The following is a 12,433-nucleotide window of genomic DNA, read 5'->3' as shown; positions in this document are numbered from 1 at the left end:
AGTTATCTTTTAGTCTGAGTCATATTATAATGCTTTAATTCATATTATAATGCTTTAATTCAATCTATGTACTTAATTCAGGTTCCAAAATTCCAAGAATTCAAGGCTGGCAAACAATGGTTCCCTCTTCCTGCCCCCGACAAAATGTTTTCTATCTCAATAATACCTTTTTACATACTTTCAGAAATATCATCTAACATCTAACAATGAGGCAAATTCTATAATTTCCAGTTAGGGTTCTTCAGTTCTAATGTGAGTCTCGCATCTCCTACTTATAGATAAGTACAAACTTGCAAAATATGCTAATAGCTTATAACTTATTTACCTTTATTTTTATTTAAATTTCCTAAAAACTCCATTATAATACATTACACAAGAATAATACATTACACAAGAATAAATGAAGCTCTGAGGGGTCACATATCTTGCCTGAACTAAACAAGGGACCTGTGATTGAAAACCAGAGTATATGAACTCCAAAATCCATGCTCTTAAGTATCATTCTGTAGTGCCTCAAAAGAAGAACTCAATCTCTGAGAGGCACTACAAAAACTTGAGAGAAGAGTGACAGCATAATTTATTTTTTAAACTCCATTTACCTTCAGGGGACGCAGAGCACCACAAAATTTTGTCCACCAGCTGTTTTCAATGAATTCTAAGTGCCTCTCTCTTTTCCTAAGTGTTCGTAACCTTTCTTCAAATTGCTTTAAGGCACGTTTATCCCTTGCTGGCAAAGGTCGACCATCTTTACTCTGCAAATAACAGAACAAAATTAAAGGTTCTGGGGTAGGATTTTTTTCCCCCCACCATTAAGGTCTTAATAAAGTACCCACCAGATTTGGCAGATCTGGCAACAAAATACTTTTAGCTTGGACCCTACTTAGGCAAACTGACAAAATTAATAAAAGTCAAATGCAATATAACAGTAAATGTCTCTGAACCAAGATTAGCATCAAAATGTAGATGCATGTACATTTATCACTGACCTTTCTCTTGTTCCCTTATTCCAAATGACAAAGATATGTAGAGATATTTATTTGTAAAACATCCTATAAAAAGGTGTTTGTTTAAAAGAAGTTAACTACTAGGCACAGTAATTATTTTTCCTCACCTCCAAACCAAACTATTCCTTATTTTAATTTATTTGGTCCTGCCCCTTCCCACCCTTTAGTTTAGTGGTTTTGTTCCTTGAACTGATGCTTCTCAGTCCAACTCAAATATCAGCAGAGTGATGCAATACCAAGCATAGGTTACATGCAGGAGTTTTTATAACAACTGCTAAGAGTTGGCATTTCCTTGTTGTCCAAGTACACTTGCAAATGAGTAACACTTTCTTTGGCCAATCTATCTCACAGATAATTTCCATCTGTTTTTATGTGACACTTTGGGAAACCATGAGTAGTGCCTTTTCCATGGTGTCTCACAGATACACTTTTCTACTTGAACTTCCCTGCCCAAAATGTCTAACTGACCACAATAATAAAGTAGAATAAAACTGCTAAATGAAAAAAAATGAAATGCAGATTTGTTTGCTTTTATTAGAAGCAACAAAAAAGACTACATATTAAGAATGCAAAAACATTAGAGACTATAATGTCTTTAATATCCCTATTAAAGTTTAAATGGGTTCTTAGCAGATAAAAACACTGCTCTGCAGCATAGCCTAGTGTTGCTTCAATTTGAAATCATATAATGAAGACAATGCCCAAAACCCTTTAATAAAGAGATTCTGACAGTTATAAAAAGCCCTTTACATATTCACACTATCAGGTTCTTCTAAAGCTAACTATCCTCTTCTATACCTTATCTTATTGCTTCTCAAACTTTAGCATGCTTAAGAATCACCCGAAAGTTCATTAAACAGACTTCTAGGCCCAACTCCCCAAAGAATATAATTTAGATCTTGAGTGAGCCTAGAATTTATATTTCTCTCAATAAATGTTGATGCCACTGGTGCAGAGGCCATATTTTATATTCATAAGACCATATTTTACTATCTTCATTCCTTTAAGTCAACTACTTTTAAGTTGAATACACTGGGTATTATCAAATTGGATTCCAGAAAAGGAAACTTACAGAAAGATATTTTCTGAAGATCAGAGGAATAAAAACACTCCCTTCTGAAAGAGAGACCCAGGCAATAATACTTCAAGTATGTGATTTGAGAAGGGCTCAGCACTTTATATCTTACTTATAATAAATTTTCTCAAAACTTCCATTTTGATGTTAAAATGATACAAACAATGAGGTAGTTGTGTTTTACTGCTGGATTTAGCCATGTCAGAAAAAAAAAAAACTAGTAAACCAATTTGAGGGTCAACTTAAAACAAGTTATGTATCTATTTGGTGAATACAGTGGAGTGAGGGATGGATATCCACTCTGCATTACCGACTAATAGAAGAATAGTTTTGGTAAGAGAAACAAAAGCTAGGACAGAAATTCTAAAGCAACTGTCTATTTCATTTGAAAAAATAATGTGGTTATAATATATGTAAATACACACACCCTCTTTAAAAAAATAAAATGTAAAAGCTTTACACCATGACCAATTACCAAGTTTATTATCTCTCTCTTTCCTGTGGTTATCACTGTTAAGCAGATCAGACTCCTGCACATATGTAACAATGTGTTTATATATATTTTGTACAAAATAGCTAACATACCTTGAGCACCCTTCTTATGCCAAAAACTGGTCTTTTCTTTATACATTTATTCTACTTAAATTTTCAAAATAATAGCAATATGTTCATTTACTACATGAGAAAAATAAGACTAGAGATGTAATATGCATAATCAGAAAAGTCAGAATTTGAAGTCAGATAGTCTGATTTTTTTATAAGATGTATTTTTCAAGCTATAAATCCACCTCATACCTTTCTATCACTACATGGCACATTACACCACGGTATCTTAATTTAACAAATACCTTACTTTTGAACACTAAGATTGTTTCCTTTTTAAAAAAATTTTTGGTGAGGGTCATTAACAATGCACCATAATTATCTTTACATACCTGAATACAAATGTGTACATATAATACACAAAACACATAGATTCCCATAAATAAACTGTTAGGTTACATTTTTAAGTAGTGTATGTTTGTATATACAAGTGCACATCACACATTTCATTTTCTTTAAAAAGCTGTATGTCTCATATTCCCACAAACAATATACCTATCCCCCTAATTCTCATCAATTCCTGACACAGGTAACCATTTAAAAGACTTTCAAATGATTAAAAAATACATATTGAGTCATTCTAATGTCTACACTTTTGATTACTAGGGTTACCAATTATCCTGGTTTTGACACTGAAAATTTTATATTCTGGAAAGTCCTAGGTCCCAGGTAAACTGGGACATTTAGTCAAGCTATATTTACTATTTACCTGAACCTCATTTCATATTTTTACTGAACAGTTTAATTTCTTTTTTTTTTTTTTAAGTTTTAAGCATAATTTATTTTTTTCCCCTTTTTTTTTTCTTTTTTTTTTTTTTTTTTTTTTTTTTTAAACAGTTTAATTTCTCCTTCAGTGAACTACCTTTGGGTCTTTCATTATTTCTGTGTGTTGCTTGTCCTTTTACTTACTATCATTATCAACTGCATTGCAAGTTCTTCCCATACAATTGTTGGTCTTTAACTTTCATTTAGGTGCCCTTTTCAGGTTCATAAAATATTTTGTAACATAAAAATTGAAGACTTAACCAATCTTCTCTTAAAAAGCATCTAGGTTTTGTGTCTATTTTAGAGTGGACTTCTTCACACCAAGATAAATTCACTTTCTACAGTGTTTCATAAACTTTATATTTGATTTAAATTCAGAATCCAGTTTTATACGCTATGAAATTGTATGCAAATTTAATTTTGTTTTGTATAAACTGTACTGAATTTATACAAGAACTTTTTAAAAACTCATCTTTATAATATTGAATTAACCAATTACAAACCAATGAAGTTCTCCATTTATTTGAATCTCCTATATGTGCTTCAGTAAATTTTATAATTTCCATCAGGTAGATACTAACATTTCTTAATATTTTATAGCTTGTGCTATAAAATTATCAATGAGATAATTCTCTACAACATCTTCCAACAGGTTAATGATTTTTTAATATGTTTGTATCTAGATACCTTGAAGAATTCTTATTAGTTCTAGTAGTTTGTAGTTAATTCTTTTAATTGTCTTGGTAGATGATATTTGCAAAGAACAAAGATTGTATTTCTTTTTTTCTCTCCCTCTTTCAATGTTATTATTTAAATTCCTTTTTATTTGACTAGAATCTCCAGGAATATACTAAAGAGTGACAATGATAGACATTATTGTCCTTTACCTGACTCTTTTGGGAATGTTTCTTTCACTATTAAAGTATGATGTTCACCAGAGGCTTCCTTGATTTTCTTCTCTTAATTTGGTAAGATTTCTTTTTGCTTTCAAAAAATCCTAACTACAAATTGACTTTTACCAATTAAATCTTTGGCATCTATTAAGATGCTTATACTTCTCATTTAATCTCAATGTATTAAACTACTTTAATATATTTTCTAAGATAAACCTATTTCTGAGATAAACCTAGTCTGAGTGTTATGATATAGTCTTTTATTACAGCATACGTTTTCATTGCTAATATTTGTATTTATATTAAAATACTTGCTTCTTCCTTCACATGAAACAGAGTATGTTTCCTTTTTGGGTGCTATTACCATCTTCTTTTTAAAAAAATTTTTAAAGCAGGATCATGCTAGCTTAGTGGACTAATTCAGAAAGCTCATTATTTTTCCTTACTCTTTAAGATTAAAGTGTTATTTGGAGGTAAAAAAGGAAGAAAAAAATTATTTTATTTTTAGAAGTCCATTTAGATGGCAAGTGATTACATGTAATCTTTAGTTTGTTCAACTAAATACATAAAACTGAACACTAGTTACACAGTAAAATATGATGTTACACATGGAATAAGGATAACTGAGAACTAGAAAGGGCTTGATCATAAATAAGCAGTTTTGCTTCTTAATTGACAGAACACTGATAGAAATTCTAAAACTGCCAATGTCCTACATTATATAGGAGATCAATTTTCAAAAATAGGGGTATGGTTTTTGAACAATATTACAAAACTATCAAAAATATAAAAATGTGCATGTTTCCCAATAACAAAGTCACATGAGAAAGCAGCTCAAAGTTAAAGTAATTTTATGCTTCCCAGTAACAACAAAACACCAACTCACTTTTGATTTGATCGTCTGAATATGTTGCTCCACTTCTTCAATATCTTCAGTGTTTTCTAAACGTTCGTAAGCAGCACTTCTAGTGCCTTTTATTAAATTTAATGGTAATGCCGACATGCCATAGGCCTAAAAGAAACAAAATTGAAATGTTTTAATAAATTCATTTTAATCAGATTAACACAATTATTACGAAAAACAAGTCCTTTAATAATTTGAAAGTGAGCAGTAGTGACAGTGAACAGTCACACTGAAGAATATGTTATAGGAAAGTGAATCATGATTATATTATCCAATAATTCTGTTTATTTCATACTTACTTTTATGCAGTTATGTTAAAATAGTAACTATTCCTCAAAGGACAAGTTGCACATTTAATGTAAATATAATACTTAAATAAGTTACAACTTTAGGTTAATCAGGTTAAGATAATGTGAATTAATAAGAACAATTTATAAAATTATTTTCTATGAAAACAACAGTAATTTCCTCCAAGTATATTCAGTAAACTTTTAGAAAAAGATATTATCCTAATATATACATGGTACTTGATTAGCATCCAATTATCTATATGGACAATTTGTTTAAAAGTTCTACCTGTTTATAACCAATCTTTTTACTAAGTATTTTAAATATTTTCCAACAAGGAATTTTTAAGTATTAGTCATTAAAAATAAACATATTATTATATATACTACTCAATTCCATATTCCAGCCTCAAATAATAACTTTTTATTATGACCATTAACATAACAGTCAATGGCATTTGCCACATGACCATGGTTCTGAATCTCTTGACTTTAAATTCCTAGAAGAAACAATGACAAATGTAATCTGCTGGTTGCAAAAACAGGGTCTGAAGCAGATACATGAATGTAATTTTTAATTTGTTCCATTTTTCTTCTGAGCACACAAACTCCTTTACCTAGTCTCCCTTGGGCCCCCTGGAGATAGGTAGGGTCATGAGATTGCATCAGGATAAATGCCACTTCTTAGGCTTAACCCAACTCTATGTTGAATGGATTTGAATCTTATAACGTACTAACCTCAGTACTCAATACTGTTTCCCATGGAATCTTTTGGTCTAAGAAGATTAACAACATGGCCTTTATTTATAATCTACTGTCAAATACAAGGTCATCTAGGGCTCGGGTTGTAGCTCAGTGGTAGAGCCCTTGCCTCATATGTATGAGGCACTGGTTTCAATCCTCAGCACCACATAAAATAAATAACATAAAAGGATACTATATCCATTTACAACTAAAACAAATAAGAATACAAGGTCATCTAAGTTCTCTTGCTCTTACTCTCTACATATACATCTTCTATACCATTTTCAAAATGATCTCACTCTGAACACCCAAGTCAGATTATGTCATTCTTCTAATGAGTATCCTTTATAAGATTTTCCAGGACCAGGAAGGACATTTTTCAAAGTACTCCTCTAGGGGCACCTTTTGGGAAGGTGCCTCCAGGGCCAGTATGGAGATAAGAAAGTGATCTGCTGACACTCTGTCAGTCAGAGATATTCTACCTGCACCTCACAGTTGTTCAGAGTTCTTAAAACACTCAAATTTTAAACTACTTCAGGCTTTCATACTTTAATACATGCAGTACCTTCATCTATGCCTACCTTCTTAACTTCATTAGCAAATTTGAATGCCACTCAGGTTTCAGCTTAATTATACTATGTCTGAGAAACATTCCTTGGTTTGTAAATGTCCCTTGCTTACACTACATAACAACACATATTTAAGAGTATTGGTCTGCACACTTGTTTTTTCAATAGATCTGCCAAAGTTGACTAATCAGATTTGTGAGTCAACTAGTTAACAACCACAGGAGACTACTGGGTATGTTAAAACAAGTCCAAATCCTTTGTTATTCAAGGAACAAATATTTGTTAATAAAATAATTATTATAAGAAGATAATATCTGACCAAAACTATTTTAAGAAGAGAGAACTGTTAATTCATGAAGTTATTTCCTTACATGAAATTGATACATTTACTAAAAGAGCTGAACCGAATTCCTAAATGGCTTAATATAAAAGATTAGAAAATGAAAATATGTCCTTGGTAACAACTTGTAGTAACATGAGACCAGACTATATCACCTTTTTCTAAATTTTTAATTCTCTGAATATAGCAAATAAAAGTAAGTAAGTAATCTTTGTTTTTTTCATCAAGTATTTAGTTTGTTTTATAGATTGCATGTTTAAGTTTCAATGATAATTGGGAACTTTAACCATACTATTTAGATTTTAGTAAGCTTGAAATAAACATTTTTAAAAATAAACATTTTTTAATTTATCCTCAAACTTCTTTGGGAAAAAATGTACTAAAACACATTTTCAAAAACCAAATTTTTATTGCTTACTACTGCCCTCTAGTGAATTTCTGGAAAATCAACAAGGCTAAAAAGATTGTACAGTTTAAAAGGTTAGGTTGGCCATAATTGCCTCCTATGTTGTTTGTTTTGACTTCCAAGAATAAATTGCCAACAGAAATATTTTAAAATAACTTATACAAAGCACAAACATTTCTTATACTTTCTTGCACTGTTCATTTTTAAAAAGCATCAATAACTAATTCAAAAAATGATTCACAATTTCTTATAAAATGTGTAGTTTTAGAAATACCTTTCCAATTTCTTTCACTCATTTTCCTAGTTATGTGTGTAGAAGACTGATGTGATTTTTAAAAAGTACATGAAACCAAGAAGCTTCTCTTTCTGAATGTAGGAAAATATTAATAATGAAATCATTGTCAAGGATTTTTCCTTACAATGGTAAAAATGCACATAAAATAATGGTGCATCTTCCTATAAGTATCACAGACATCACATTCATGTGATGTCACATGAATGGTGACAAATTTTATTTTTAAAGGGGATTTCTATCTTCAGTATTATTGAGAACCACTATACCCATTCATAGGTGTTATGGACTAAATGTTTGTCCCTTACCCCCACCCCAACCCACATTCCTAAGCCCAAATTCATGTTCAAGCTAATTTCCAGTGTGATAGTATTTGGAAGTAGAGCCTTTTGGAGGTAATTACATCATGAGGTTGGATTCCTTATGAATGAGATTAGTGACACAAAACAGATACAAGAGAGTCTGCTTTCTCTCTACTCTCTACTATATGAGAAATAATGAGAAGACAGCCAACTGAAAGCTAGGAAGTGAACCCTCATCAGATAACCGATTTGTTGGCATCTTGATGTTAGGCATCCCAGCTCCCAGAACTGTCAGAAATAAATGTTTATTGTTAAGTCCCCCAGTCTGTAGTACATTTGCAGCAGCCCAAACTGACTAAGACAAACTTTAATGAGCACAAGAAGAAAATATTAAACATTTTTTTCTATATTTGAATCTTCAATTATCACTTTAATTTTCTTTAATCAATTAGTTTATTTTATATTAAATGTACATTAATTAGGATAATAACATTATTTGTAATTCACAAACATCTTGGAGAATATATTAAAAACTTTACTAACATGACACATAATAAAAAGTTTAGCTGTTTCTGCTAACCTCTCATATGAGCATTTCACTGGCCCATATAATTCATTTTGCATGAAAACATCATTATTCAACATTTCCCCACTTGGTGGCACCAAAAAAAATTAAAATATCTACAAAGGATTTGTTCTTAGAGGTTCATTTTTTAAAAATTTAAGCAGTATCAGATTTCTTGTTTGTTTAAGCTTAAAATAATAAGTAAGCTATATTGTTGGATAGTCTTCTCCTAAAACTGAATGCCCAATTATTTCACTATCCCATAGGACATTGTACAGTAGTCAGAAGCTAAGTACAATTTAAATAATCAACTAGTTTCCAAACTAAACAATAATATATATCTAAGAAATCCATACTTGACTAACAAAGTACAAAAATGTCTGTAGTCTCAAAGCAAAAAATAACAAATTCTGCAAAAGACATGATTTTAGGTTTAAGTAATTCTTTGTAGAGAGGGCCAAAATAATCTCCTTATTAACTTCTACTTTGAGTACCTTAGTTAAAATGTAACCTCTTCTACTTCTCATGAATATGTACTACATACCCCCTTTTCATGCTATACGCTATGAAAAGCCCAATTCTCAAGCTTTTCCATAATAAGAGAAAACTATGCATCTGAAATTCAAATAAATATAAAAATTAATAATGTTAACAAGCTATTCATAATAAAACCACACCTATTTATAAATTATTAATTTTCAATTAACTTATGAAAGTTTGTATAAGTTTTTCAATTACATATAACTAAAGTTTAAGTAGTAAACCATTCTCTTACTGAGCTTTGAGCATCCTTGCAGTGTTGTCTAAATGATATTTATCTGTCTATCCATACCCTACCCAATTCCAACTACCATACAATTATGAATGCCTCTTTGACTTACTCATCTTTGAAAAATTCACAATTTTCACTAATTGTGATATAATTGTTTTCAGCATCTGGTGACTTTCACAGAAAAGAAGCAGAAACTATGGTTTGATCCAAATAAAACTGAATATTTAGATCCTAACATTTGGTGGATTGTACAATAAATCCCAACTATCTTATTTCTTAAATATTAGTTCTATTTTAAAGATGACAAAAATGAGTTCATTAAGGAACCCAGGAACTTCATATCCATGTTTAATTCTCTCCACCAAGGACATGATTCTGTTGCTATGCCACTTAAAAGAAAACGTAATTTCTAGGTTGTCTGATCTCATCCTATTCTATTGGAATCTCTTCCTTGACATCAGGAATTAGCAGCCTTCTCCACCTAGTCAGTAACTCTTCCTTGTCTTTCAGGTTCTTAGCCTCAGTCCCACCATAATATTCTCTGATTGTTTTATCAATGTCCTTAAGCTCAGCCCTCTGTATTCTAGAAAAGCAAAACTTTCAGACTGATAACTAATTCACATGACTATTATATGTGGTTTACTTGATTAAATGATCATTTTTAAAGTTTTAATTTGAATGATACAAAACATTACATTAAAATATTTACCTCTACAGGAATATTGTTCCTACAGGAAAGTTCTCTCCCAGATAATTTTAATAATTTCAATCATTTTTTTCCACTTCCACTGCTCATTAAAATAGCTTCTTTAATTCAGTTAGCAGATTAATACCTTTAGAATGTTTGACAAAACCATTTAGTTTTCCACTGAAAGCTTTCTAATGACTTTCTAACCTCAATCAGAATAAAATTTGAAATCCTAACCACAGTCTATAAGGCTATCTGACTTCTCACGTTTCGTCTACACCTTTTCCTCTTTTCCCTTGTTAACTGAGCTCCCACCACAGGGCTTTACCTCCTTGGTACTCTAACAGCATACATGTACAAACCGCAGGATCTTTGCACTTACTCTTCTGTCATGGCTCACTTCCACTTTAGAGGTCTTTTGTTCATTATTAGAAAAGGCACTGCTGACCTTATAGTAACATTAGCTTCCATTATTATCTAACCCCTTAGGCTGCCTTATTATTCTTCATAGCATCTATACCTTGACCATTGGGAGATAATTCTCAGTGGGTCTATTTTGCAAGCCAGGCACTAATTACTCCCTGTCCTTTGTACTATTTTTTCAAGAATGTCATATAGTACATACTATCCTCTCCTGGAAAAAAGGGTATGGTTTCTGTTCATACAAAAGTTTTAGCTTCCCTAACCTCAGAGCTCCTCTTCTGTAATGCACCCCACTATGTAGGGTTTCCTATGGTTCTACTCTCAGTTCTCTGTGGGAATTAGGATGCAGGAAAACAGAATAAGAAAATGCCAATCCTAAAGCTAGTGCATTGCTGTGAATGAGAAGGGTCTTTGTTTCTGACTCAGAAAGAAGTCTTGTATCTTTGACCACAGTCCATAAAACTGTGGCAGACTATAAGTAAAATGAAATTCTAGACCCTTCATAGTTCCCCTCCTCATTTTGGTGGGGGTCCTGAGGATTAAACCCAGGGTGCTTAACCACAGATCCACATCCCCAGCCCTTTTTAATATTTTATTTAGAAACACGGTCTCCTTGCTTAGGGCCTTGCTAAATTGCCAAGGCTGGCTTTGAGCTTGCAAATACTCCTGCCTCAGCCTCCTGAGTCTTTAAGATTATAGGCATATGCACCTGGTTCCTCATAGTTATTGACAGTATAATTAAATGTTGGTTTTCTCTTTTTCCATTTGTTTTTCTTACCGAATCTTCCATAACTGCTATCTCATTTCCCTATAGACATCAAAGTCCTTTATAAACAGTATTATTTGACCTTCAAAAACTCGTATAAAATATATCCTATTCCTACTGAATAGGGAAGACACAGACCCAGGAAAGAAAAAAAGACAAACCCAAGATCAGCATAACAAACCAGTCAGAGAATAGCAATTTGGGTTCCAGGTCTAACTCCTAATTTGTTTTTAATTTGTGACTGCTTCTTAAATGACAACTAACATCCTATACGTATATTCTGTGAGATGGGAGGATAATCACCCACTGAAAGAAATGGCAAACTCCTATGTAATAACACACAAAAACAGAAAAGTACCAATAAATAACAAAACCCAGTACTTATAGAAGCACCTGGAAGATATTAAAATGCATGTCATTTAGACTTCTTTTATTATACATTATGACACCTGACTGTGCATGTAAATGAATGTGCATGTAACCAAACTAGATTATGCTATTATACTAATAGTCTATTTCTTTTATGTCTAAAGGAAAACATCCAAACAAGTTTACTTTATACACAGTATTTTTCATCTTTGCAGGAATCAAAAATGCTCCAAACATAAAGTTAATAACCTGAAAAAGCTCCAGATAATTTTAAGACTGCTTCTATAACTCTAGGATGTAACAAGCACTTATAATTGATTTTTCCTCTATAATTTGGGCTAAAGGCTCAAAGAGCGGTCTATACATAAATTTGTCAATCATTTATAATTCACACCATGTCACTTTCAGAAATACAAAAAACAAACTGTCAGACAATATATTAGATTTTCTATACTAGAAAAATATCAAGTTCTATAAAATATCTGATTTTAAAAGTCTTGCATCCTTAACAAGACAGTTCATCAGTAATACATCTTGATCTATAGGTCAAGGTTCTAGTTGCTTATACATAAATAAATCTATTATTTTTATAGTATAAAACCATCTTTAAGGTTCACAATAACAAAATTTGTTTCTGAATATTAAAGTTTACAAATAGAGATAAAA

The 12,433-nt window shown here is 31.5% G+C and overlaps 1 protein-coding gene across 1 annotated transcript in view; it reads right to left on the bottom strand.

The window, feature by feature from the left end:
* Positions 1-12,433, bottom strand: part of Lmbrd1 (LMBR1 domain containing 1) — a 96,036-nt gene that overhangs the window by 30,775 nt on the left and 52,828 nt on the right. Inside the window, exons 8-9 of the mRNA XM_047559331.1 lie at positions 5,227-5,352; positions 600-752 (exon numbers count right to left, since the gene is read on the bottom strand). Coding sequence (XP_047415287.1) covers positions 600-752; positions 5,227-5,352 — 279 coding nt within the window. The remainder of the gene's footprint in view (positions 1-599; positions 753-5,226; positions 5,353-12,433) is intronic.

The sequence above is a fragment of the Sciurus carolinensis genome, chromosome 7 (assembly GCF_902686445.1).
Source record: "Sciurus carolinensis chromosome 7, mSciCar1.2, whole genome shotgun sequence".
Classification (NCBI taxonomy): Eukaryota; Metazoa; Chordata; class Mammalia; order Rodentia; family Sciuridae; genus Sciurus; species Sciurus carolinensis.
This window is presented reverse-complemented; position numbering and strand designations above follow the sequence as displayed.